Source organism: Phoxinus phoxinus (assembly GCF_949152265.1).
Source record: "Phoxinus phoxinus genome assembly, chromosome: 5".
In the NCBI taxonomy this organism is placed as follows: Eukaryota; Metazoa; Chordata; class Actinopteri; order Cypriniformes; family Leuciscidae; genus Phoxinus; species Phoxinus phoxinus.
In genome coordinates this window covers 25,779,104-25,806,609 of record NC_136880.1, presented here as the reverse complement: position 1 = coordinate 25,806,609, position 27,506 = coordinate 25,779,104, and the positions used below count along the sequence as shown (strand labels likewise).

Sequence of the window (27,506 nt, the reverse complement as noted above, 5' to 3'; positions counted from 1 at the left end):
TCTCTTAATCAATTACACAAAAATACAGCAAGGTTCTTAAACTCTTCTTGTAGAAAACGAGTTGTAGCATATGGTGGCACACACTCACCTGACTGGTGTGAAGCCAGTATTTGAATCTCTGCTGGCGGCGGAGGTGAGGCAGAATGAATCTGAAGAAAGTGTGTTCCCCCAGCAGAGTGAGTAAAGCACCTGCAACCCCCACACACAACAGCACGAACAGCCCCGAGAAATGCTGGATACCCATCTGCAGAGTCTGCGCACACATACACAACAAGATATAAAACACACAAGCACAGAAGAGAGGATCACAGTATATTGCAGTTCTGATGATGACTGCACATTTCCCCCAGAGGGTTTATAATTTTTTAAAAATAAAATCCACAAGTAGCATCATCAAAAAGAATAGCAGAAAGTCCACCTGCAATCAAGGGATTCTGTAAAACTGGTGATTTTATATATGTATATGTAGTTTCTGCTGAAATGTCTTTTTTTTTTTTTTTTTTTGCGAGCAACCTATGAATCACCAATATTTAATTTCATATTACAGTAGATGCTTTACCAGTGCTCTTTTTTTTCTCATTAAATGTGAATCCTAGCGGTTTGCTCTCTCCGTGTATACTATAGACCTCCCTGTGCCTGTCCCATCATTATTTCCCCCTCGGGTGTTGGAAGCCCCAACATACACAAAGGAATCCATCATTCCCCTGCAATGGCTTTGATCTGGAGGGAGGAGTCCTGCTGACTAGAGAACTATCACAATTTTATAAAGTATTGCCGTTATAATTGAAATTAAAGTCATGCGGATTTGGAGTAGCTGAGAACGGGGAAATATTCCACTTCCTGTCCTTCATATGTGTGGAGCATGCGTGCAAAATGAGACACTCATTGGCCATCTAACATTGCACTCGCAGAGAGACTGCAGTCCCATGTTTAGTTCATCACAGTCCTGCCACCTCTGTTGTGAGTGTGTTCATTCTCTGCACATAACAGGATTGGCTCCAGCCCTTTATCATGATGTCAGTTCCCAAGAGAGTGTTACAGAATGGGATAGTGGCTAAATGCACATGCATACATATGCATACGTGCCAGTGCCACTGACCAGATGAAGTGCTCACTGCACTTCATGTTGGCTGCTCTGATTTCATTAAAATAATGAGATAACGGTATACAATGAGGTATATTATCTTTCAAGATTTGGCCAAGCTCTGCACCGTCTATAAGACTGTGGTGGCTAGTGCTCTCTTCTGTGGTGTGGTGTGCTGGGGGGTGGGCGCACACACATCTGACAGGACTAAACTGATTAAAAAGGCAAGCTCCATCATTGGCATCACACAGGACTGGGTTGAGCAAGTGGAGGAGGTGAGGATGTTGAGAAAAATAAACTATATCATGAACAATGATAAGCACTAAATGCCTTAGAGGTGTTTCGGCAGAGTGCATTCAGTGACAGGGTGATTCCACCAAAATGTAAAACTGAACGGCATTGTAAGTCGTTCCCGCCTGCTGCTATTAGGCTCTTTAATGTCCAATAACTGATAACTGATTCTGATGTCTGATTCAGATTTATTTATTTTTTATATTCTTTTTATCTATCTATCTATCTATCTATCTATCTATCTATCTATCTATCTATCTATCTATCTATCTATCTATCTATCTATCTATCTATCTATCTATCTATCTATCTATCTATCTATCTATCTATCTATCTATCTATCTATCTATCTATCTATCTATCTTAGTTATGGATTTAATGTTAATTTAATGTTAATACTCAAAAGAGTTCTAATAACAGAAATAATACAGTTTAAAAGAAAATACTTATACGTGTGAACAATGTAAAACGAAAATATATAATAGTCAAAATTTATATTAAATGCAATTAGATAAACTTTAGAGTGGTTTTTTTTTGGACCCACTTAAAAAGGACTCGAGTACATCTTTATATGTAATTTCATTATTACTTCTATTGTCTGGTTAAAGTGTACTGCTGAACATATCAACAAGCATTTATGGTAAACTAAAATATACTTTAACCTAATTTCTTTGTATGTCATGTGTGTAATATATATTTGTAATTACAAACTGTAATGGTGAATCTGTAATTTAGTAAAATATATTAGCCTTAAATGTAATATTGGATAGCACACTACAAATAAAATTATAATCAAGTAGCCTACTCTACACATGCTATAATACAGTATGTTAGTCAACACATCAAAATATTGTACTTTAAAGCATGACAAAAGATTATTACAACATAATGATTTAAAATATACTTTAAAGTAAAATTAATTTGACATTATTAGAAAGTGCACTTCTTAAAGATGAGACTACACTTTCATGACTATGTTTCTTAAAGGGGTGGTTGATTATGATTTCACTTTTCTAACTTTAGTTAGTGTGTAATGTTGCTGTTTGAGCATAAACAAAATCTGCAAAGTTACAACGCTCAAAGTTCAAAGCAAAGGAAGATATTTGCTTTTAATTTAAAGAAATCGTTTTTTAAGGACTACAACAAACGGCTGGTAGGGACTACACGACATTCCTCCCGGGTTAGTGACATCACCAACCCTAAAATTTACATAAACCCCGCCCCCAGGAATGCGATTTATAGATTATCATGACAGAATATGCTAATCAATGACTAGAATATACTACACATAAACGAATTAATCATCTAAATTCAGAAATGTCCTGTTACATTCTACATGTCACTTCTTGAGTCTCTCCATTATTGTCTGACTCCGGTTTGAACATAAACATTGACATTTTCAGTGCATGTCTCTTTGTGAGGTAAAAGGACACAAGCTGTTGAAGTTCCGCCCCCTGTGCCGGGAGAAGCAGCTCATTTGCATTTAAATTGCCAGGCACAAAACGGTGCGTTTTTGCTCACCCTCAAAAAGTTACAACTTTGACATGCTATATAAAATTATCTGTGAGGTTATTTTAAGCTAAAACTTCACATACACACTCTGGGGACATCAAAGACTTATTTTACATCTTGTGAAAAGGGCATTATACCATGCCTTTAAGCCCTTTTTAAAGATACACACTTCAATTGCACATTCAATACAATTAAGCGCACTTATTTTTCACAAGGGGATACCTAATCCATTAACTCTTTCCCTGCCATTGATGAAATTTTCCATTATTTATGAGACAATGCTTCCCTACCATTGGTGTATAATGAGATTTTCACAGTGTTGCTTTTTTTAAAAATGAAACTTACAAGTGTTGATAAATAAAGAATACATGAATACATTATTTATTTTATTTTATTTAATTTTTTTAAAGCAGAGGGTCTTTTCTCTCTGTTGATATATATTACATGTTCAGATATTTATGCAACCAAATATTCTGGGGGCCATGTAAATTTAATGAAAATTATCAAAAATGCTGGCAGTGGCTGGCAACATTTTTTTTATGCTTTAATGCTTTAAAAATAAATAAATACCTAAAGTCCTGCTAATATTAAAAAGTAACAATACTCCCACATAAAGCTTTGAAGTTACTCTTTTAGACAAAAATATTTATTTGTCTTTGTCTTTGGCTTTATACGCTGTTGGCACAAATACAGAAGTAGTGCTTCAAATATGAACAACAAACATTATTCAGGTACAAATACTGGCATTTTTTTTATTCATAATTTAATTATTCATTTATTTTGAGAACATGCCAGATGCAGCACTTAATGTCGGATTGTTGCTTTAAATTCCCCATCGCTTTCATCCCCGCATCTTTGTATCTGGCTACGAACCAAGATGCTGTTTGAAGAATCCTGAGTAATTTAATTAAGACTGCATTACGTTGAGGAAATAAAATGCTGCTTTTTGCATTTGAAACTCCTTCTATAAACAGCTCTAGAATAAACATTCAAAGGGGACGACTGACTGCGAGGACCTCACAGTCGATCCTGTACGCTTGTTTGCAGAATTTATTGCACAGCGAAGTAGTGGTTTTACAACATTGTGTCTGTGGTGACAGGACAGCTTGGCTCCAGTGCAAGAGGGAAGAGCGTGAGATGAGTTCCAGCTGGCACAGGGGCCGAAAACAAATGTCATTGCTTGTGCTCATGAAGCCCCCCATTCATAACCACAGCTAGGTAATGAAGCCAGACTGTACAAGACAATGTCTTACAGGAGTGCTACAACTCCTGGGAGGTTATTGACTGAGACTCCATTGATGGAGTGCGCTGGCTGCTGCTACTCAGAGCCTCAGGTGTGTGGGGCGGTACGGCTGACATGGAGCCCTTTGGGAATGAAAATGGATTGTGGTGGCCCGGCGTCGCTCTGACTGAACGGCTATTAAACTGCAGGAGACAGTAATTCCAAACAAAAGGATTTTTCAGAGGGAAAAGAGCCTGTCGGATTCATAGAGGAACTTGGTCAAGGGCAGAAGCCGCTCACTCGCCTGAAACAAGAACAGACACGCACACATATACTGTATCGCACACTCTCAGCCTTTCTTTTTCGATGGCTCACCTCTGTCACAGCAAAAACCCTCTTCCCACAGGGAACCACTTTATACCACTTGTCGTGCAGCATGTCCATGTAACCGTCAGACTTGTAGCGGCTGACGTATTCAGACACGTTTCGGGTGAGAGGGGAGTTCTGGGGCAGCCCGATCCCGTAACCTGAGAAGACAACGAATATCAAAACAACAATTTACACATACAGCTCAGCTCAGCTTAGTAGGATTTTGTTAAAGAGACCACATTCACATTCTAGAGTGAACTGACACCTCTATTTCTCATTGTCAGAGAGGCTTGAGAAGCAACATTATATTTTAGGCATCACATAAAAATAGGTTTACTACTTTAACGCATGACAAAATATTATTAAAACAATTATTTAAAATGGACTTTTTATGTAAAACTTAAATTTGACAATTATTAAGTGTACTTAAGGGTGTTAAGAAACAGTCACGAAAGTGTACTTTATAAGCTTACTGTAAGTGGCCTTTTATTTAATTAATATGAGCAGCTAAATCTTGAACCTTACTTTTTAGTTTTTTTTACGCCAAACTGAGGAGAGTCTGCTGAGCTCCGACAGAGCTCGTAATAAAACGAGAATCAAGATTGGCTTGGCTTTTCAAAGAAGGCGAGAACTGAGGGATTTGAAATGTTGTAAAAGTGATGCAGAGATGCCATTTATTACTCAAAGGTGAGTAAGGTATTTTATTGAACAGATGAATTGCCATATGCAGCTCTCTAACAGAGTTCATTGTAAAACATTATTGTGTCTTTCATAATGGTTGTTGTAGCGCTGTGCTGGAATTTATTTCAAGGAAGTACCGTATCTAATGGGTAACATCTTCAGTAACATCTACAGCTAGTCTTTGTTTTTTATCTAGGGCCAAAATTTACATTGTGTACCTTTAAGTGCACACATTGCTTACAAGGCGATGGGTAATACATTAAATAACATTAACAAAGTGAACCTTATTGCAAAACATTAACTTAAATCCTGTTAATATTAAAAAAGTAACAAATCTCCCACATAAAGCTTTCAAGACTCTTTAGACAAATGTGTTTTGATAATCTAGACAAATACATACAGGACAGCCAGTCCAATGATCATTGTGGGGTTTTTGCTAAAGAGACCATCCACATTCTTGTGTGAATTGATACCTCTATTGTTGATATGTCAGAGAGCCTTGAGAAGGAACAATCATGAATCTTTGGCAACCCGTGCCAATGTACCGTCTGTCTCTGCAGCCAGGCAGCCGGAGAGATACGAGCGCAACTCTGACATCCACAAATTTCATCAAAGCCCTCGCCTCACCGGCAAACCCACACATCACTCCTGGCAACTGGCAAGCAATCCCCCCCCCAATCTCCTTTCAGCACGTGGCACAACATCCCTTGAATTCTGATAAACGTCTGTCCTCTCCTACTGAGTTCCACTGCTGTGTTTTGTTCCTCAGCCCTCTACAACCAATAAATGTGTGCTGTTGAACTCTTTGAAGAGGGGGCACCGGCGGGCATGCTGGAATATTCTTAATGGAGTGGATCCAGGCAGTCATAAAGTGTGCAGTGCAAACTAATACAATACGGGATTCTCCAGCAGTGTTAAAAGGACATGGTCCACTCTGAAAAGACGGTTGAAGGGTGTTCATTCAATTTGAGCAAAGCCTGTGTATTGAACTGATGCCTGTAGGGGACCTCAAAAAGTACCATAATTCAGTACCAAATAATAATACAAAAATTGGAAAATAAATGTAATAGAACTATACGAAAAATGAAAAAAATCTATATATATAATTATATACAGACAGACAGATAATTAAATGTTAGATTTTACAGATGTTAAAATAAATATTTTAAAATACAGAAATTAAATTTAAACTAATTACAAATTATATATAATTGTATCTGTCTATCTTTCTATCCATCTATACAATTTATATTAATATCAAGACAGACAGACAGACAGACAGACAGACAGACAGACAGACAGACAGACAGACAGACAGACAGATAGACAGATAGATAGATAGATAGATAGATAGATAGATAGATAGATAGATAGATAGATAGATAGATAGATAGATAGATAGATAGATAGATAGATAGATAGATAGAGGAATTTCACAATTCACAATACTGCAGCAAAAACTAATTTGCTATTGAACACGCTCCTTTATTGTGACAACCTTAGATACCTGACTCCAGTCTTTCGCCTACATGGTTTGATTATGCTCCACGCTATTTACAGGGTTTACAGACCCTGACGGAGCTGTCCATTTCGGGCCAGAAGACGTGATAGTGATGGTTTAGTCTTGATCATCCATCTAATAAAAAGCGGACTTAAAGGCGTGAGGAAAGCTTTTGGCAGATAGCAGGGAAAATTCCTATGCATGCAGCAGGAGATAACATCCGGATGAGAGGTGCGGACATGCCTGGGTGACTGCCATGAAACCCATCTACACCCTGTAATAGCTTTCGCGCATGAAATGACATGTGTCAAACTTGACTTGCTTCAATTTGGAGGGTAATTACAACAGCCTTGAGGTGAATTCATGGACGGGTCTTAATGTGGGGTGGAATTCTAATGTATCTGTAGAAAGTGTTAGAAACACCTTGTGCCCTTTTAAAGAAGAACTTCACAGGCTTTTGTATCGCAAGCTAATATAATTCAATGTGACATGCCCAAAGGTGCTAGCCTTCTCAATGACAGCAATTTGCTCAGTGGCACAAGAGTCCTTACCTTCAATAGCAAATGGTTTTCCTACAGTCAGGAGTTTGCAGTCTGCATCTATCGACACCTCGTAGTCCAGCAAAGCCTTATCCATGATGAAGGCATCTAGCTGAGGGGGATCTGTCCTTCAACATACAGAGGAGGATAGTCAGAGCCAAACAAAACACACCGCCAGCCAAACTTGTGCTAATGAATTACTGTTGACTTTAAATGACTTTAAAAGTTGATTACAACAAGCCCGAACCAAACCCTGTAGCTATAAACTGCTTAAATCTTCAGGATTTAGTTCGATTTACTGAATAGAAAGTGCTATTTTGCATACTGTGTGTGTGTGTGTGTGTGTGTGTGTGTGTACATATTTTTTCCAAACAATTTTTGAGTAGTACATTGCAAAAGGCTTTCTCCACAAAGAGGTTTATAGTGGAACTTATCAATATGGATGGCATAATAAATACAAGCTGCTTTCACTAATAACACTGCCTAATAAAGCCAACTGCTTAACAAAGCCAATTACAAAAACCCAGCATGGATTACATCACCCTAAAATGAAAGAATATATATAATAATAATTCCACAATCTGTCTCATAATACTGATTGTAGCTATAGTCAAAGACATTTTTGCATGTTAGATGCGTCAGGGAATTCAAGTTTGGGGAACTCTGACCTGAGGATGTGGATATTTCCATTTTTGTGCAGTATTTGTTATTTATTATTTATTAAAAACCAAAGCCCTAGAGCGTGATATCATTTACTGTTTGTTGTTTATGTCTGAAGAAATGCTGAATTATCAGTGAATAGTGTGAGGCAATGCTTGCATATGAGCTGACCTCCATTTTACCTCAAGTGTGACAGAAAATAAAGTGCAGGAAAATTTTGCAGGATCAAACTAAGACTCTTACACAACGTCTTTTAAAGAAAAGAGAAAAAAAATCTACCAGGATGCTTGTCCTAAAAAAAGGATGGCTCCCAACTATGGCAGCGATCTCAACTCTAAAATGCTGACCATGTAAGGTGTCTCCTGTGAATCGAACAGAAGGATTTCTGACATGGAAGAAAACTGGCATCAATCATAAAAGACAGGAAGTACAAAGTAAAAATACTGCACTATGTGGGAGCCTGAATCTGAGGATGAATCGCTGTGTGTGTGTTTGTGCACGCCTGTAAGCGTACGCTCGTCTCTGAAGAGAACCTTTAGCCTCATTCAGCAAGTTTAGATTTGACTTGAGAGTGACTGCCTCTCTTCTCTTCTCTCCTTGGAGTCTGTTCTTTCAAGGATGAATGGAAACCGATACAACAGACAGAAAGCCTGGAGAGCTGACACTTGTTGCTGTCGACTCCGTTGGTTTAAATCAAGTGAGCTGGATGGTGCGCATAATTCCTCATGAAAAAGAAATGATTTTAACTCGGCGTCATACAAAGCAGACCCACGGGAGTGTCGAAAGCTTTTGAGGTTGTAGAAACTGACACGTTGCCCTCTTATTGTGACCCTGGTTATTGTTGCAGTAGTAGCCTGCGGCCTTTGGGCTGCTTGTTGCCTGTGTCTCCATCCGCACTGTGCAATTACTGAGCTCAACTCCCTTCAGGCTTTTTCCAAGATGCCCATCTCCTTTCAAAGCCTTATTTGTTTTCTGCATGTTGCACTCTTGCTCAACACCACTTGATTTTATTGCCTTAACAGAAAATAAATGTGTCTATGTGAGTGCCAGTCTTTATGATGATAGCTTTCTAAATTCACTTTATTGCAAGTGTTTTTCATTCAAGGCTGCACAGAAATTCAGCTTGATTATTTCACAACCGCTCTCTTTTTTTCTCTTACTGTTACCTTTTCATTGGACTTTCCACCACTGCTCAAGTTATGTTGTCTCTTCTTCTCCTGGTTCAAACACTTACTTGAGTGTAGAGACTCCATCCGGAGTGGTGGGCTTGTTGAAGCGCCTCATGTACTCGTACATCTCAGGAAAGCTCTTTTTCACATAGTCCTCAGCACTGCTTTCTCGAACTGTGCCGAAGCGAAACCCCAGAGACGGGTGATGGAGCTTGAAAAAAGCAATGAAAAGTGAACTGACTGTGTGAAAAAGGTTTGAAAACATAATCCCATCATTTCCAAAAATAGTCCCAAAATGCACCGTGGTTCTACTATAGTTTTTTCGACATGTGCATCTACAATTGTGAAAAAACAGTTTTTTGAGGACATTCACCATATTAAATTTAAAGTATCAAGATCTCTAATTTTAAGGGATACACATTAAGACATACAGCACAGTTTTAGTCAATCAACAAAAATAAAATATGTGTGTACTGTTCAAATGTTCTTGCACACAAAATCTGCATATTAGAATGATTTCTGAAGGATCATGTGACACTGAAGACTGGAGTAATGATGTTGAAAATTCAGCTTTGCCATCAAAGGAATAAATTATATTGTTAAATATGTTCAAATAGAAAACAATTATTCAAAATTGTAGTAATATTTCACAATATTACATAAAATATGTCATATATTTCTTTAGTAATGCAAGATGAAATGCAGTGTTTTACCTTGACATCATGAATCCCTGACACCTCCTCAAAGGTCTTCTCCCCGACCATGACAGCTGCTAGGTTGGCCGTGTAACTGGACAGAACCAGCAGGCAAAATATGGCCCAAAGATTCATGAGGAAGCGGCCCGTCCAGCACTTTGGAGTTTTACTGGCAACGGTCCGTCCGAACAGAATGGCATAGCAGAGATTCAGGGCAGACGAATAAGAGAAGACCCTAATGCGGTTGCGTCCATGCGGGGTCATGCCAAACGGACTGTTCCACTCATATAGGGTGATGAAAAGAGCTGTGATGTGCAGTGCCACAAAGATACCCACCCACATGGACCAGTGAAGCGGCCACATGAAAGCACCGATGGGTGCAGCTGTGTCCTTGCTGCGCACCAGGATCCCTAGACTGGTGGAGAAGAAGGGGCTGGTGAAGTCGATCACTCGGCTTCGAGCGGAGTTGATGCTAAAGCTGGCGACGGCCATATCAGCCACGCCACTGAGCAGGTCCCCCACCAGACCAGTCCATCTACCCCCTTTCCACGCCCCGTACTTCCCATCGCCTACGATGTAGAGGTCAAACTCGAACTGCATGTCCTCGGCTAACTTCTCCAGCAGATCAATGCAGTATCCATAGCAGCATTTCCGCATGTCAGTTGGCAGTGAACTGCTGTTGGTTTGCTCCAGCTCTCTGAACAGCTGGTTGAGGACTTCAGAGCTGTTGGTTTGAGGGTCAAGGCACAGCTGACCCGCTGGACATTGGCCCTCATCGTCCACCTCCCGTGTGAACACAAACGGGTGCTCGACCAAGATCACGACCCGCAATCTGCTCCCCGCCACTGGGAGTCCTGCCTGCCAGCGGCCCCCGAGCCTAATCCCTGGGCCGCCCTCCCGGTGGTGCTGGGTCATGCCTGGCCACAGGCTCTGTTCCTCTAAATCCAGACGGCCCGACTGCCAGCTTGCCACGGTCACCCAACTTGGCTGGCCCAGAGGGTCCCGCTGTAGGCTCCATATGTGAAAGCGCTGGGAGGTAAGGACCCTGGAGAGCGAGCGCTGTACTCGCACCGGGCCTGTCAGCCCCATGAACGAAGTGTTCGACAAGAACCTGAGCACAGCAGGGACATGAGAATTGTGAGGGGAATATATATGCATCCAGCAAAGGAAAAGACAGTGATGAGATGGCAGAGCTAAATATTCTGTGCTGAATCTCTAGCTAACCGAATCCTACACAAGAGGAGCTAACTAGTGAAAACTAGTCAAATGAATATACAGCTTTTGAACAACATATATTTGTACATCTCTCAATCATCATTACATTGCATTATATGTTTGCCCCCCACAATAAAAACTAGAGCTTTGATCATAAAACTGCATTTAAATATCATCTTACCAAGACATATTATTGGGAGATATACTGTAGAATGACAAAATATGCATTTTATGTAAGTAGCCTGCTAGAGTTTGGGCCTCTGAATGAAATTGAGGTCTTTTTTTCCTCCTCAAGCATGAGCTCCATATTCTCCTATATGAGCAATAAAACATGATAGCCAAAAAAAAGCACATTTGCAATTTTTATTTAGATTTTGTAGTGTTCAATAAACTGATCGATTTAAAAAAATTAGATTTTTCTGACTATTATTTCATACTGTATGTCCATTGTCCATATTTACAGGGTTTAGGTCCACTATAAGTAAAAATATTATCAGTGTTCCAAGCTCATCGCCTTTGACAAAATTCTCCATTTTGAAAAGACAAGACCACCTTAGTGTTTAAATGTCAGCCTTGTGTGAAAATGCCATTTGCTCAGTCGATCGCGTGTTTGAAACAGCAGTGTGAGCTGCACAGGAACTCAGCGCACGCTCACCGCCCAGGGAATCTCACTGTCGCTGCATGCTTTGCTGAATGACCACACAGAACAGCCTCAGATAAAAAAAAATAAAAAAAAAGCTTACAAAAGTCATAAGGTGCAGTTTACCGTTTTTGTGAACAAAGTCCATTCATCACTTTATATAAGCGACAGAATACATAGAATCCATGAAGCAACTGTGTGAGCAATGGTATCAATAAAGAATGATCTCGCTTAATTAAAAAAAAAGATTTATATATAGTAATATATAATTAGACATATGGTAATTTTTACAGTGAAAAGGTAAGACAATTTTGGAATAATATTGAAACAATTATATTTATCATCAGCCTATTTTACGTTAAGGGTAAGATGACTTTATTCCCTATAGAGCACAAAAGGAGATGAAAATGTCCAATGATTATCACATTCTTTCATTCTGTCTGTGTGTGTCTATGTGTGTGTGTGTGTGTGTGTGTGTGTGTTAACGCTACATTATGGGGATATGTCCCCACAAAGATGGCAATATCTGAAATCCTTGTGGGACATATGGTCCCCATGATGAAAACAGCTAATAAATCATACTAAGTTAAGCATTTTTGAAAATGCAGAAAGTTTTCTGTGATGGGTAGTGTTAGGAAAATTATTAGTGTAAGGGGATAAAATATAGAGTTTGTACAGTATAAAAATCATTATGTCTATGGAAAGTCCCCATGAAACATAAAACGTGTGTGTGTGTGTGTGTGTGTGTGTGTGTGTGTGTGTGTGTGTGTGTGTGTGTGTGTGTGTGTGTGTGTGTGTGTGTGTGTGTGTGTGTGTGTGTGAAATAAGGATTTGAACCCAGGTCCCCTTGAATACTAAACGAAAATTACACCTCTAGATGATCATATATATATATATATATCTAACTGTCATAGAAAGAAGTGCCACAGCTGTCACATAGTGCGCTGAAAAGAATTTGCTGCATGGTGCGTCTGCCAAGATTTAAATAATTATTCCTTATTCAAGAGCAACTGATTGGCACAATGATTATCCTTTTAAAATTACATTCCAAAATGTTTAATCTTTAATTCTCAAACAATATGTTTCAAAGCATGCAGGAGAAAAGAATAAGAACAGACGGAAATATAGATCACTCTTGAAGCCCACTGAAGTTCAAGGCTTTCTTCCAAGACAAAAGTACAGGATTATGACCTGAGAAACCTGAATCAATCACACTAAATCTTTTGAACCAATATATGACCTTTTTCAGACAATGTATTTAACCGCTGAGCTGTCACCATATTCGTGCTGTTAGCTAACATCCATCTGTGAGTAGTAAACAAACAAATATATAAATAGAGCATGGTTTATAGGTGAATAACCATGCAGCTCTGGATATTATACTCCTGTGATGTTCTGCATAGATCACATAATTGTGATTTCTTACACATCCGAGCCACACTGCTTTTATGGCAGAGTATACGTCATGAATTAGTTCAATGATCGATTTTCATCAATAAATCTGCTGGGGATGTAGAGCAGTCAAAGGTTTGCTGGGCAATGTCTGGGTCACCGAGGGAAGATGAAAAATCCCGAGTGAAAAAGGCTTGTGATGTGTGGCTAAATGAGGCCATAAATGATATGCCTCTCTGTGTGACCATAACTGCACACTTCCATTAAAACAGAGGAGAACAGAGAAAATAAAAGCTGAAAAACTGATTGCCTGCATCATTAATTTCTCCTGATAGCCCTAGTTTGACCCGCGGAGAACACTTGATCTGGTGTGAAAGCAGAAGTTAAAAGACAGGGGATAATATGTTAGCCACACTATTATGTTGACTATTAGCCAGTGCAAAAGCGGATTTCCTAACTGAGATTTCTATCCGTGTGACTATTATTAAACTTTCAGAAAGCATTAGCACCTCAGAGAACCAATAATCCCCGTGTGTTGTGTTGTTTTCAGATTCTGTGCTTCTGTGCTATACACTCATTTCTCAGAGCAAATACATTTCATTACATGGGGCTGGGGGTGGGGGGGGATTCTCACTCTGTGAGGTGAATATTAAAGATTACATCAGTGCGTTCAATCCAGTGCTAAATCTCAGGGGTCCTCTGTCTTTTTTCCCCTTCATTTAAAAAAAGTTTTTCAACTGAGCAAGACTCATATAACAGCGGCACTTTAATCTTACATCTGAGGGTGCTTTTGCTCTTTTTTTTCCACAAAAAAAAAAAAAAAAAACTAATTTGTAGAAGTGAGCAGATAGGTACGGCTTCCTTCCAGCCTTCAGTGATAAGAGTTTTCAAGTGGTGTAAATAGGGACTAGATCACAATACAAACAAAACTCTACAGTTTGTTTTCCAGTTTATATATTTATATTTAAATATGAATAATACAAAACCATTTTAACATGCCTAATAATACGTGTTTAACCAAGGCAATACAGTTAACATAATCCTTTGACTATGTGTTCTCATTTAAATAAATTTTACTATCATTTAATTCAACCGATCTTATCAGTTTAATATTTGCATTGCCTATAGATTTTTAACCTTAAAATAATAATAATATATAATATAGGCTATACATATATATATTAGCTACATGTATGGAGATACAAGTATAAATATCTAACATACAGAAATGCCAATTGCTAACTTTTTAAAAATAATTATACTCAAATATTTTTTATAATAGTAAACGCAGTATGAATGATTCCATTTCGATTTTTTATTTATTTACATTAATAAATTGAAACATTTATTTGTGAGAAATAGTACCGAAGCAATATATAATAATATAGAAAAAAAAGAAAGAAAAAAAAAAACAGCAATTCCTCCCAGATTATTGTCTTGAGCGAGAAACTGTAAATATTTTCATCCCGAGTCTAGATCTACAATCTCTGTTCTGTGTTCTAATAGAAAAGCCTCCCACAGCCTCCTCCACTAACACGATGATAACAATGCATCAAGCTGAGAGGCAGTGGACAGGACTGCTCTGTGAGCTCTTGACATCGAACTGGACACTGGCATTGAAGATGAAGAAAGAGCCTGGCAATCTGAATGCAGAAAGGATTGTGTCCTGCTTATTGAGGAAAGTGAGTGAAGAGGATACGGAATTGTCACAAAAGACTTCCATATTACTGAGAATGTATCATTCTGTAACTGCTAACTTGACGGTGTATGTAAATGCACACATGTATATGGTTTTGATTAAGGAGTAAATGTATTGAAAATGAGTCTGTTAATTGCATTTTAAAGTCTCCGGTGGTTCAATCAGAAAAATAACTTTAGACCATACTGCAGTCGTGAGACTCGAGACAGAATATTCCTGTAACTTTATAGTGGCTGGAATACTAATACAGCTCTTTTCCTCGGAGAGAATTTACTGCCTTATAATTCCCCTAATGTAAAATATGCTTAATATGTCTATGCACACTAATCACTAAAGGTGAAGTTAAAGCTTAATTGAAATGACTGCACTGCGGGATTAGAAAACAAATGAATTCCTGATTACGTATCATACTTAAAATACTGCCAGGATAGACACTTGTGTTGGTGAAGTTACTTTAAAACTCTAGCTGGATGAGCTACAGGCTGCTCATAATCTACAGTTAAACTACAACAAAGCGGTACTTTTGACCGAATAGTTAGCTAGACTACAATATACTGATAAAAATTAAATACTGAAAATATCCTTTAATGTACTGTGTTAAAAATATCCATAATATGAAAAATGATAGTCTTTAAAGATGATACAAGATTAAAAAGCTTTATACTGGGAATCACATGACAATTATGGTTTTTGAAAAATAACCCTTTTTTAAATGTAAACCATTAGCAGTGACATTTGGCAGCAAAACATTATACATCTACACACTGCATCCTTAAATTGATGCTTCGTGACACAGAGCTTTAATTTGCAGTTTGCATAGGCTGCATACAATAATGTGACCTATGATATTTTGACTCTAAGTTTGAGACACATACATTTAATAAATGAGGCCATGCATAGTTGTTTCCTTCGCTAATAATGTCTAATTCTAACACAATATTCTATAGGAAATTGAGCTTGAAGGCTAGGGGTCCAAAAGCCGCACGTGTCGCATGCAGATTCCACATTAATCATAAATGTGAAACATGGTAAATAGGGTTTACTTGTGAAAAAAAAAAAAAAAAAAAGCGTGTTAGGGCTGCACACATTTGTGTAATCTATGACACTTGACTCTTTAAGGCACATACATTTATTTCACTATATCCTCTAACACAATCTCCAGTTTTATTGTGAATAACTGGTCTTGAAGACCATGGGTTCATATAAGCCACACATGAGTCACATAGAAATTGCACACTAATCAGGAATATGAAACATGATAAATGGGGGGTACCTGTGGAAAATGTAGCCTATTAGTTATAATGTGACAATCAACAGAAATGTTGCTAAACGCTACATTGCAGTTGTTTATGTCATATTATAACTAATAGGCAACATTTTCCACAGGTACCCCCCATTAACCATGTTTTTTGTCCTACATTCATATTTACGTGTTGGAAAAATAGCTTGTTACTGGAAATGCTACTGTTTATGAACAGTTTTGCTACTTAATATTGAATAATATGATTGATCCGACTGTACTGCCGCGGTTGTGTGAGAACGGAACTGGACGATGGTCATTATTTTTTGCAGAACTGCTTTATAGATGAAATTAACTAATAATTGAGGATTTTTACAACGGAAATGAACAACAGCCGAAATGCATCATTTTCTTGTTATCACTGTAAAGCTGCTTTGAAACTATCTGTATTGTATAAAGCTTGACTGACAAGACTAGACTGTTACACTTATGAAAATGAAAATATAGTTAAATACAGTGTTTTTACGGCTCTTAAAAACAAGGCATATTTTGTCAAAAGATTGCACAATTCACCCATCCACAAACACACTTTTAAAAGGCACATCTGATTCTGTTTAAACCACTTACACTGCTGTGCTCAATCTTAAACACTTGTTACATTTCTACTCTTCTAATGATATAGTTTGGGTTTGATTTTTAGAGATATTGTTAGAGTAAAGGATATGATATATTGACCAAACACAACACACAAGACCAGTACTGCACATTGATGAAAATATTTATTTATCTCTGCATTGTTAAATCAGTCAATACAGCCATGCATTTCCAAAGGTAATGTGAGTTGCACTGAAAATCAGAACATATTCTCAATAGAATATAGTATAAACATAAATCCCTTTGTCTAGCTGGATCTGGCCATAGCACTTCGCCCACATCACAGGCTATGTCCTTTCTCACAAGACAGCGAGGGAAGAATCTTCATAAATGGCGAATCCATCCTTGCACATACCCTGCATCAATTAGGTCACAAACCTTCCATCACCATGCCGAAAAAAACTCTTCAATGGGTTTAAGGAAGGGAGAGTATATGGTGCAAGGTATTGGAGTTAAAATTTTGGATGCTCATGAAACCAGTTTTGGACCAGAGCAGATCGGTGGAAAGATATATTGTCCCAGATGACAATGTATTTCATTTGCTTTGCATCTATTTGGTCTTCTGCTGTGACAATGTTGTGTAGTCTGTCTAAATATGTGAGTATGTGTTGTAAAAATCTAAGTTGGCAGTCTGGTGGAGGACCCCATTCTGCCTGATTGCAGCGAACATTGAGGGACATTCAAAATATCTCTGTGGGCAATGATCTTTCTCTCTCTTCTTACTTTTGTCAGGTTAAACTCAGCCTCATCTATGAAGATAAATTCATATGGGATTGGATCAGCACCAATTAGCAAATCTCTCTGGGGAAAAAAAGACAATATTTTGTAATTCAATATGGGTCTACTATAGATTTTACATGTTAAAAGTTTCTGTGTATTCAGAATACTGAAGTGTACATTACTCACCTGCACATATTCACGCACATATTCATCTTTTACTCTTTCAGAATTTCTTTCTGTAATAGCACTCAGTAGAGTTGTTTCATCTGTATGTGATGTTTTTGAGGATCCACCAGTGTTGATAGAGAGACCTGATGGTTATTATTGAAAACTGTGTGGTCATCGAGGGTGTTTGTTTGAATTTCTCTGAGACCTATCGCGTTATTGCTCTCCTAATGTCAACCCTTGGTTTACAACGTGGTCAACCAAGGTTGTTAGAATCGCATCTGATAAACGTGGTCCTCGTTTTCTTTGTTCACGTCCTCCTCCAGGTATACCTCTTCCTCTCCCTACCCCTCTTCCTTCACGGGCTCCACCTCCCATCCTCACTCTCCCTCTTCCTGCAATGTTGCCTTCCATTTTTGTTGAAGACTGGTAAACTCACCCATTGCCTTTCTATAGAGCTTTCACCTGATTGTTGAGTTTGCAATTAAGCACCTACAGTCATGGCCAAAATTGTTGGCACCCCTGGTAAATATGATCAAAACTGGCTGTAAAAAATAAATCTGCATTGTTAATCCTTTTGATCTTTCATTCAAAAAATTGCCAAAATTCTAACCTTTCATTGAAGCAAGAGAATTGAAAGTGGGGCTAAATCACATTATGAAATAAATGTTTTTCTCCAAAACACGTTGGCCACTATTATTGGCACCCTTTTATTAAATACTTTTTGCAACCTCCTTTTGCCAAGATAACAGCTCTGAGTCTTCTCCTATAATGCCTGATGAGTTTGGAGAACACCTGACAAGAGATCAGAGACCATTCCTCCATACAGAATCTCCCCAGATCCTGCAGATTCCCAGATCCATGTTGGTGCTTCTTCTCTTCAGTTCAGCCCACTCATTTTCTATAGGGTTCAGGCCAGGGACTGGGATGGCCATTGCAGATCTTGGTTTTGTGCTCAGTGACCCATTTTTGTTTTGATTTTGATATTTGTGTTTGGATCACTGTCCTGTTGGAAGATCCAAACATGGCCCATTATAAGATTTCTAGCCCTGGCTGTTAGGTTTCGATTTTTTATCTGTTGGTATTTGATCCAATCCATGATGCCATGTATCTGAACAAGATGTCCAGGACCTCTGGCAGAAAATTAGGCCCACAGCAGTAAATATACAGCAGAGTATTTCATTTTACACATGGGGTACTTTTTTATCCCTGTGTGCACCAAACCCATCTTAAGTGTTTGCTGCCAAAAAAGCTATTTTTTTGGTTCCTCTGTCCATAGAACGTTTGAAAAGTACCTGACACAACTGGCACTTCAAACGGGACGGGTTCTATGGTCAGATGAAACAAAAAAATAGCTTTTTTGGCAGCAAACACTTAAGATGGGTTTGGTGCACACAGGGATAAAAAAGTACCCCATGTGTAAAATTAAATACTCTGCTGTATATTTAATGCTGTGGGCCTAATTTTCTGCCAGAGGTCCTGGACATCTTGTTCAGATACATGGCATCATGGATTGGATCAAATACCAACAGATAAAAAATCGAAACCTAACAGCCGGGGCTAGAAATCTTATAACGGGCCATGTTTGGATCTTCCAACAGGACAGTGATCCAAACACAAATATCAAAATCAAAACAAAAATGGGTCACTGAGCACAAAACCAAGATCTGCAATGGCCATCCCAGTCCCTGGCCTGAACCCTATAGAAAATGAGTGGGCTGAACTGAAGAGAAGAAGCACCAACATGGATCTGGGAATCTGAAGGATCTGGAGAGATTCTGTATGGAGGAATGGTCTCTGATCTCTTGTCAGGTGTTCTCCAAACTCATCAGGCATTATAGGAGAAAACTATCTTGGCAAAAGGAGGTTGCAAAAAGTATTTAATAAAAGGGTGCCAATAATTGTGGCCAACGTGTTTTGGAGAAAAACATTTATTTCATAATGTGATTTAGCCCCACTTTCAATTCTCTTGCTTCAATGAAAGGTTAGAATTTTGGCAATTTTTTGAATGAAAGATCAAAAGGATAAACAATGCAGATTTATTTTTTACAGCCAGTTTTGATCATATTTACCAGGGGTGCCAACAATTTTGGCCATGACTGTACGTATTTGATAAATTGGTTCATAGGTGTGGTATTTAGGAAAGCAGTGCCTTGAAATGGCAAAGAAGTGACATGTTAGATTTCTGTGTCTAATGTAGAGAAGTGTGTTCAGTGTTTTGCAAAAAATAGCGAGGCTGAGAATAGTTTTGGTTGTGCAGATCTGGGCTGAGGTTTTGCTCCTTGAGTGTCAGATTTCTCTAACTGTGTGTTTTTTTTTATTTGAGTGTGTAAGCAATAATAAGAATCTATTTGCTACTTAGTAAGCTACTTAGCTGGAAAAAGTTACACGTTTACCTGGCAAGGTACTGTCCAGAAGAGGGTAGCTCATGTTTATTGGGCTTGTCAAAGCAGTTGACCATGTTCTGGATGAGTGCCAGGTCCGGTCTCACCATGGTCGCCGCATACACAGCCCTGCCAATGAGCTGCAGGGTATCCCTAATGTAGAAGTTCAGGGGCTTGCGATTCACCTCCCCATAAGCCAGAAGACCCAGGGGGGAGCCGATGGAGTGTAGAGAATCAAGACTAAGCGGATATCCCATGATCCAGTGCATGGGGGGCAATGCAACGCTCAACTGGTGGGCACTGCGCAGCACTGTGGCCGTACATTCAGGGTCGGAGCTGAAAAGCACCACGGAAGACGCCGGAGCAGAAGGAGTCCTGCTGAGGAGCTGTGAGAGGAGCTCCATCACCTTGTCTTCGCTTGTATTTTCCTCCAGTCTGGACAGGTTGAGGGTCTCCCAGAGGTGCCAGTGGGCTCCATCCAAGCCTAAGTGACCCCACTGTTCAAGCTCTTCCAGCATTACTGTGCTCCCACCTCCCGGACAAAGAACTGCCGCTCCACCCTGCCAGCCTCCCTTCAGCAACACCGCTAAAAGCAGCTCCGACAATGCAGAAGGCGGAGTACGTGTCATCATCTGCAAATGGAAGCGGTTCTGAAACCAGAGAACATACACAGTTACTGTAGGTCTAGGGCTGTGTGATTCATCGAAAATAAAACCACGATTATCAAACCACAAAGGTTGTGTGATATAATTAAATAACTATGAGGTTTGTTTTTATGGTTTCACATGCTGCCACATACATATTTTTTCCACTCAATTGTGTCGTAATAGCGAGATGTTATATAGTTTGAACAATATATTTTCTCATAATAACGAGATGTTATGTTGTTAAAACAATATATTTTCTCATAATACGATTCTGTCATTAAAAACAAGATATTTTTCTCCTTAAAACGCCATATTTTCTCGTAATGACAAGATGCATGTCATTAAAACTTTTTTTTTTTTTTCATAATAACTCATCATTGATGTTTAATGGAATGAATAATCTCGTCTAATTCTAATGCTGCGCAGTGTGATATGTTGTTTGTATTCCATTCTTGCATGTCATTAATAAACAAAGATGGTCAGACTCTGAAGTAGGCCTTTAATTAATGAAATATGTGTCACAATAACACAACATTTTTATTTGTGTCATCATACCCATTACCCGACAAACTATTATAAACTGTGGTTGATGTGAAGTATCTGTGATGAACTGTACATCAATAAATCACAACAATCCTGTGCTATGGGCTACAAGCTTGTTTGTAAGTTTCAATACTATTTAAAGCTTCCAACTTTTTGAACGTGGACCGTGATAAAGGCCTATTTCTCAAGTTTTCACATCCCGTACAAAATATGTGGTTTTAACTATTTTATATATCGTTATAATGGGAAAAGCATATAGTTTTTGTATCGTTTTAACGACATCTCGTTATTACGGAAAAACATAATTTTAATGTCAACATCTCGTTATTAAAAGCAAATATAGGTTTTATTGAGAAAAATACATTGTTTTAATGATAGCATCTCGTTATTATGAGAAAATTTGAATACTCGATTTTTTATTTTAAAGTGAAATCTTACAATAGTAATATTTCTAATGTTTTTATTTAAATTTTTATACTATTATTTTTATTTATATGATATATAAATCACAAAATGTTTGGCCAAATTGTATATTTCTAAAAACAAACACAGCCAACCTGAAGTTTGAAAAAAGAACAAAAATATATAAATATATATATATATATATAATATCATTTTAAAATCACAATTGCAACTTTTATTAAGGAAAAAAAAATCCTCCCCCAAGTCGTGTACCCCTAGTTAGGTCTTCACACTGACTCATCAAAACAAAAAGCAAACCCCACCATAAAATACATATATCTTCAGGCTGCAAATGCGTATTGTGTTCCCTATTGACTATACGTTTGAATAAGTAAGAGGGAAGTCTGGAGAGAGTGTTAGATCTCCTGTGACTTCCAACTCCTAAAGCTGCCTTATAGGCAAATAGAGGAATATATTACTTACTCTGAACTTTTGATGGCCTCATACTCAAGAACCCTGAAAACAACACTCCTTTATAGACGCAATCTTGGACGCAAACATTTGAATCACTTGAATGAAAAACAGACACTAAAACAGTGCGGAAGAGCCGTCAGCTCTCATCCGAAATAGCTCCTGGCCATCTCTACACAGACTCTCTGCTGTTTTTGATGTGGACTGACAGGCAGGCGTGCATGAATGTGCCGTGAGAGTGAAATATGGGATGCTTGTGTGTTCTGAGAGGGAGAGGGACTGTTTGAACCTGGTGGGGGGCTGCGAGTGAGCAGCACGGGGCCGCGGTGCTGAAGGAGTCCCCACGCAAAGTTAAAACCTGTGTGACTGGAATAACATTACCGCCAGCGGCTCTGACACGCGTCCCTGTGACTTTCACTACTTAGGACACACATAAATTAGCACACACACTGACGAATCCATGCCGTGATGCCAAACAGGATGAATTTGAAGACAAAATATAAAAACACACCATTCATTTGGTGTCGAAGTTCTGCTGAAACAAAAGAATAGGACTTTAAAAAAATAGAACCGGACCAAGGGGGTCCCGGGATTGTGCTGCGTACATATGGGAGCTTAGATAAGAAGAGAGAACGGGGCTGCCTTATCTTTTATTTACCAGTATATCCAGGTGATGCCAGGTGAATAGCAAACAAACAAACACCTTCTATGTGAAGGCAAACCTTCAGCCTTGAAGCCTCTCATTGCTCAATCGATCTGAAAGCAGCCGCTCCTCCAAACAATACCTGTGCTCGGTAGGACATTAGCCTTCTCACTTCTAAATGGATCCACACGCTGACAGCCTCTGAACAGCATGAGCAGTTTGATTTGTTCTCTCGGTCTAGGAAGTTTAGCGGGAAATGTCTATTTCCATTTCCACTTTTCCCACACCTTGCGAGCAATTTTCACAATCTGTCTTAACATCAGGGAGAAATAAATGGGTGCTATTTTTTAACTGACAGCTCATAAATGGCCCAAATGTTGTAGAGTAACATTTCATTAATATCCAATACGGCAAAATACAGGTTTTGCAGACTAATACAAACAATAGTTTGGCCATCAAATTATCGTTCAGGTGTAGAGAAGGACGTGCTGAATCTATCTGTCACTCTCACACAGCAACGGCACCTGATCCATAAACAAACCATAATTGAGCTGAGAAATTGGAAATTACAGTATATCTTCCTGAAACAGACGCTAAACTCTTGTAAAACCCAATGATTTCTGCTTCGATAGCTGATAAGCTTGTGCGGTACCTAATTTTGAAATTATGTTTCATAGCTTCTGCATTTAATTATGTCAAAATAGAGACAATTCAGCAATACCACTGCATAACGATGATTTGCAAAACCACATATTTTTCATAAATGACTAGTCAGTAGGTTGTCTGAACCACTAGCTGGTTATTCAGTGTTAAATGAAGAGTTTACTCAAAAATGAAAAAAAAAAAGTCACAATTTACTCATCCTCATGTCGATCTAAACCTGTATGACTTTAAACATTATTAAAAAAATATTTTGAAGAATGTTGGTAACCAAACAGTTTTGGTGATTATTGACTTCCATTGTATGGACTTTTATGTTCCACAGTATATGATGACAAAAAATGTTGGTGATACATCTCTTTAAGAAAGGGCGTATTATCTGATTTTGGGTCATTTCCACCAAATGGGTTAACAGTGCAATTGACACAGGGTAATAATCCTGACCTGCCTGTGACATGAAAAGGCAGAAGAAAAACCCACAGAAAAAAAGTCCATTCACACTATTGGTGCCCTGGTAAAATATCTATCATACAGAACAAAAGGCATATTTTGAATGGTATTAATAGTGAAAGAAGTTATAAAGATCCAGATGGTCTTTGACAACTAGCAGCAGGGGCTAACGGGTCCATGCTAACCAGCCCAATCTCCATACCTTGGGTCTTCCCTACAGAAACAGCCTAAGGGAGCACAACAGAATGAGACAGAAATCAGGTGTCAAGACGCTGTTCTAAACCAAAACTATTTTTAACTTGACATGCCACATCAAAAACACAACATTCACGGTGCAAACTATGATGCAACAGCCTAAGATTTCTGTCTCCAACTCTGCATGTGTAAACAGAACAACATTTAAAAGTAGTGGAGACTGCACAGCACGGCAAATGGTACTCAAAATGCCAGATATTCAAGAAATAATTAGGTTAAATATCTATAAACTTTAATTCCACAAAAACATCAGTCAACACAAAAATGTTGAGTTGGAATTCTGCAAAACAGTAGAACATTGGTCACATCAGGCGATCCGAAGCCTCCATAGTAATTGTCTTGACATTTAAAGGTGGACTTGTTACAAGAAGCAGTGTTTTGATACCAGGCTTTAAAGTGAATGAATTCAAAGACCAACTTTCCAAGGCAGGATGTTTGAAATGCTAACGCCATGCTAAAAACAAACAAAAAAAACAGACCAGAGTTTGTTTGTGGGCGACTAGTCAACCATCCTGACTCATCCCTACTCTGTAATCAACTTTAGTTCCACAGCGCTGTGCCAAAGTGCTTTAAAGTCATAAAGAAAACTGCTTATCTAGATGTAAAATTCTGCCACACAATGTTTTGAGGAGAGAAATATGATGGCAGAGAGAAATCCGAGGAAAGGTACATCAATATTTCTTGTTCTCTATTAAGAGTGACAGTATCTTAATTAAGAAAGACCACTGTTGGAACCGGTAAAGATTTACTAACGTTTGAATAATTTCAAAACAAAAAAACTTAATTACCGAATGAAGACGAGGCTCTCTTTATGGTTCTGACTGACATCTGAAGTGGATCATGTTGGAATAAAGAAGTGATTTATGCAATGTATCATTATACACAAATTGTTTGGGGTATTATGACCTGAGGAGTGATTCATGCTCCTGTATCTAGACTATTTATGCAAACCAGTCTAAAAAAAAGGATTTAGCATAATTAAAAAAGGGTGAGCAACTTGTATGCGATAAAGAGAGTAGCTATCATGCTTCATAAAGTGTTCATGTGGCTTGAAAGTGATGCTTAAATAGGCTCAGTTTGCCATACTGAGTGGCGTCCCCTCTGTGTTTAGTTAGCCACATCATTAGGCATAAGCGTGTCTTAGCAAATGTGTGACATCCCAAGTCTCAAACAGTACCCGAGGCTCACTTCAGCAGTAGATAAGCGGAGAGATGGCAGCTCTTTATAATCTCTGCATTATCATCAAAGTGCTTCATGTCTTGTTTTACATTTTTGATCTGCTATGATAATTAAAAACATGAAGGAAAATAATAACTTCTGATGCACAGTGTCCACTACTTAAACTAATCAGGGTATGATGTAATATCCAAGCCAACATGGATGATGACCTTTGACCCTTATTCTGCCCCTTCTATACGTCTTCGGCTGCATCCGAATATGCATACTTCGCTACTATATAGTTGGTGATAAAAGCACTTGGATGACCTAATATTTCCAGCGTGATTCTGAAGTGTGCATCCAATGAAAACCTTATTATTCCATGAGGCCACGGGAGAGGATTTGTAGATGCAGTGAAGCGATGCAACTGACGCTGGTAGGCCACATGTCAATGATAATGACAAATGTAGTATTTCCACATTACACTCATACTAAACACATTCATGGATCTTATTGTTTAACGGTCAGGAAGTACTTATTAAAAAGAAGTACTTGGAGAGTATGCAATTTCGGACATAGACTTTGTGTTTTTTTTATTTATGATAAGGCTAATGGTGAAGCACAAAGTACCACTACAATATCTCCTATTGTTCATTGGAAGTGTATATGAGAATATCCTTTTAGCTCTATTGTGACCATTTCTATGGTTTTAAAATGAAATAGATCTAAGAAAGACCTAATAAAATAAAACAGATCTTAGAAATTATTTATTTGTGCTATATAAAGCATATACAATTTTATATTTTATATAATTTAATAATACATTCATAATGTATGCATCATAAGGTTAATCAATTGCTTTAGGGATTAGGGATGATTAGGGGTAATCGACTGAATGGTAGAAGTATTATGTGTCTAAAACGGCACTTTCATTTTCTTATCTTAACTGTGCATATGTGTGCACAGAAATCAAAACTTTATATAGTGTAATGAAGAAAGGGAAACATAAGCCAAGAAACCCAACGCTCAGCTCTTTTAGCAGCTGCCAGTGTGAGCATTTTGCCACAAACTGATTGTTTTTTCTCTCCAAGGGAGGAAAGTGTTTTTTGTTTGTTTGTTACTGCTGCTTGTAACAAATTTTTTTATTTTTTGCGTATATCACTACATCACTGTCTGTGTGCACCGCTGCGCACAGTTTGCGTCTGAAGTATAATGGCATTTCTGTGTTATTAAATGTTAGCTGCCTAGACTCTGACCTGTTATTAGTCTTGATAACATTTCCAAATCTTGTTTGCTCCACAGTGACCCTAATATGACACTGCAAAAATGTCCCATTCCGTGAGTGAAAGGAAAGCCCATAAATTTATAACTCCATAGGATAGAAAACAACAATGTAATGAGGCTTTGAAATCAAAACATTTTTTTTACACTTTATAATAGGAGCGATCACTCACACTAGGCCTGGTGAATAGTGCAAGGCGCACTCCCACTGGGCGATAAAGTAATATTTGAAAATGAAAGTCATTTGGGGAAATGTGAGTTTATGAATGAGGTGATTTACCAAATGATCCCGTCCAAATTCACCAGAACAGAGTCTTAAACATCCAGCAGCACATGGCAAAGCAATGAGTCCTCGGGTAATGTGCGAAAGCTGTCAAACAGCAAAACACTAAGTTTAACCAATACTTTGGACATTAGTTTGACGTACTGGCTACAAAGGCTGGCAAAATATGCGTGGTTCCTGCTTGAGAATTAGAAATACCATTTTAGATATTCCAACAGTGAAAAATGTTTTAAGGATAAACTTTAGCAGCGGCTTTTCGTGCGAAGAAAGTTACAGTTAATTGCGGAGACAGTCCTCGAGACGAGGAGCTGTGATTTAGTGCTGTGCTTAAGGCCATAATGTTGACAAAGCAGGATTGCACTCTCAGTAGCTCTCAAAAGTCTGGGTCATCCTCACAAGGTTTGGTCACAGTTGCTTTTAAGGAAGTATGCTATCCTGCATCACTGCACCAAACAGTCAAATAATAATAATAATATTAATTCTACCATTGTTTGGACAAACAGTTTGTTTATACAGCTATATTCATGGTGAGGAAAAAAAGTGAAATATATAAAAAGTAAATAAATAAATAAATAAAAAGAAAGGAAATAATAAAATACAAATTTAAAAGTAAAAAAGAAACTTTCATTAGAGGTTTTTAAAACGTATCTTTGATTTCGAAAAAAATTTATATGACTAAATCTGGTCTCACTTTATTATAAATCTTTTCATAGGAATCAGCTGAAAAATAAAGGCTTAGACTAAGCCAGGATTAGGCCTTAGTTCAATTAAGACATTTAAGTAACATTTTTAAACGTGCCTTAATAAAAAAAAATAGGCAGGTGTGCCAGTAAAAAATTACTGGTGCGCATCTTGAGAAAAAAACAATGGCATATTTTAAG

General features: G+C 38.1%; 1 protein-coding gene across 1 annotated transcript in view; it reads right to left on the bottom strand.

The window, feature by feature from the left end:
• Window positions 1–27,506, bottom strand: part of grin3ba (glutamate receptor, ionotropic, N-methyl-D-aspartate 3Ba) — a 51,021-nt gene that overhangs the window by 4,732 nt on the left and 18,783 nt on the right. Inside the window, exons 2-7 of the mRNA XM_079611833.1 lie at window positions 19,845–20,482; window positions 9,742–10,834; window positions 9,094–9,239; window positions 7,212–7,327; window positions 4,485–4,636; window positions 89–253 (exon numbers count right to left, since the gene is read on the bottom strand). Coding sequence (XP_079467959.1) covers window positions 89–253; window positions 4,485–4,636; window positions 7,212–7,327; window positions 9,094–9,239; window positions 9,742–10,834; window positions 19,845–20,482 — 2,310 coding nt within the window. The remainder of the gene's footprint in view (window positions 1–88; window positions 254–4,484; window positions 4,637–7,211; window positions 7,328–9,093; window positions 9,240–9,741; window positions 10,835–19,844; window positions 20,483–27,506) is intronic.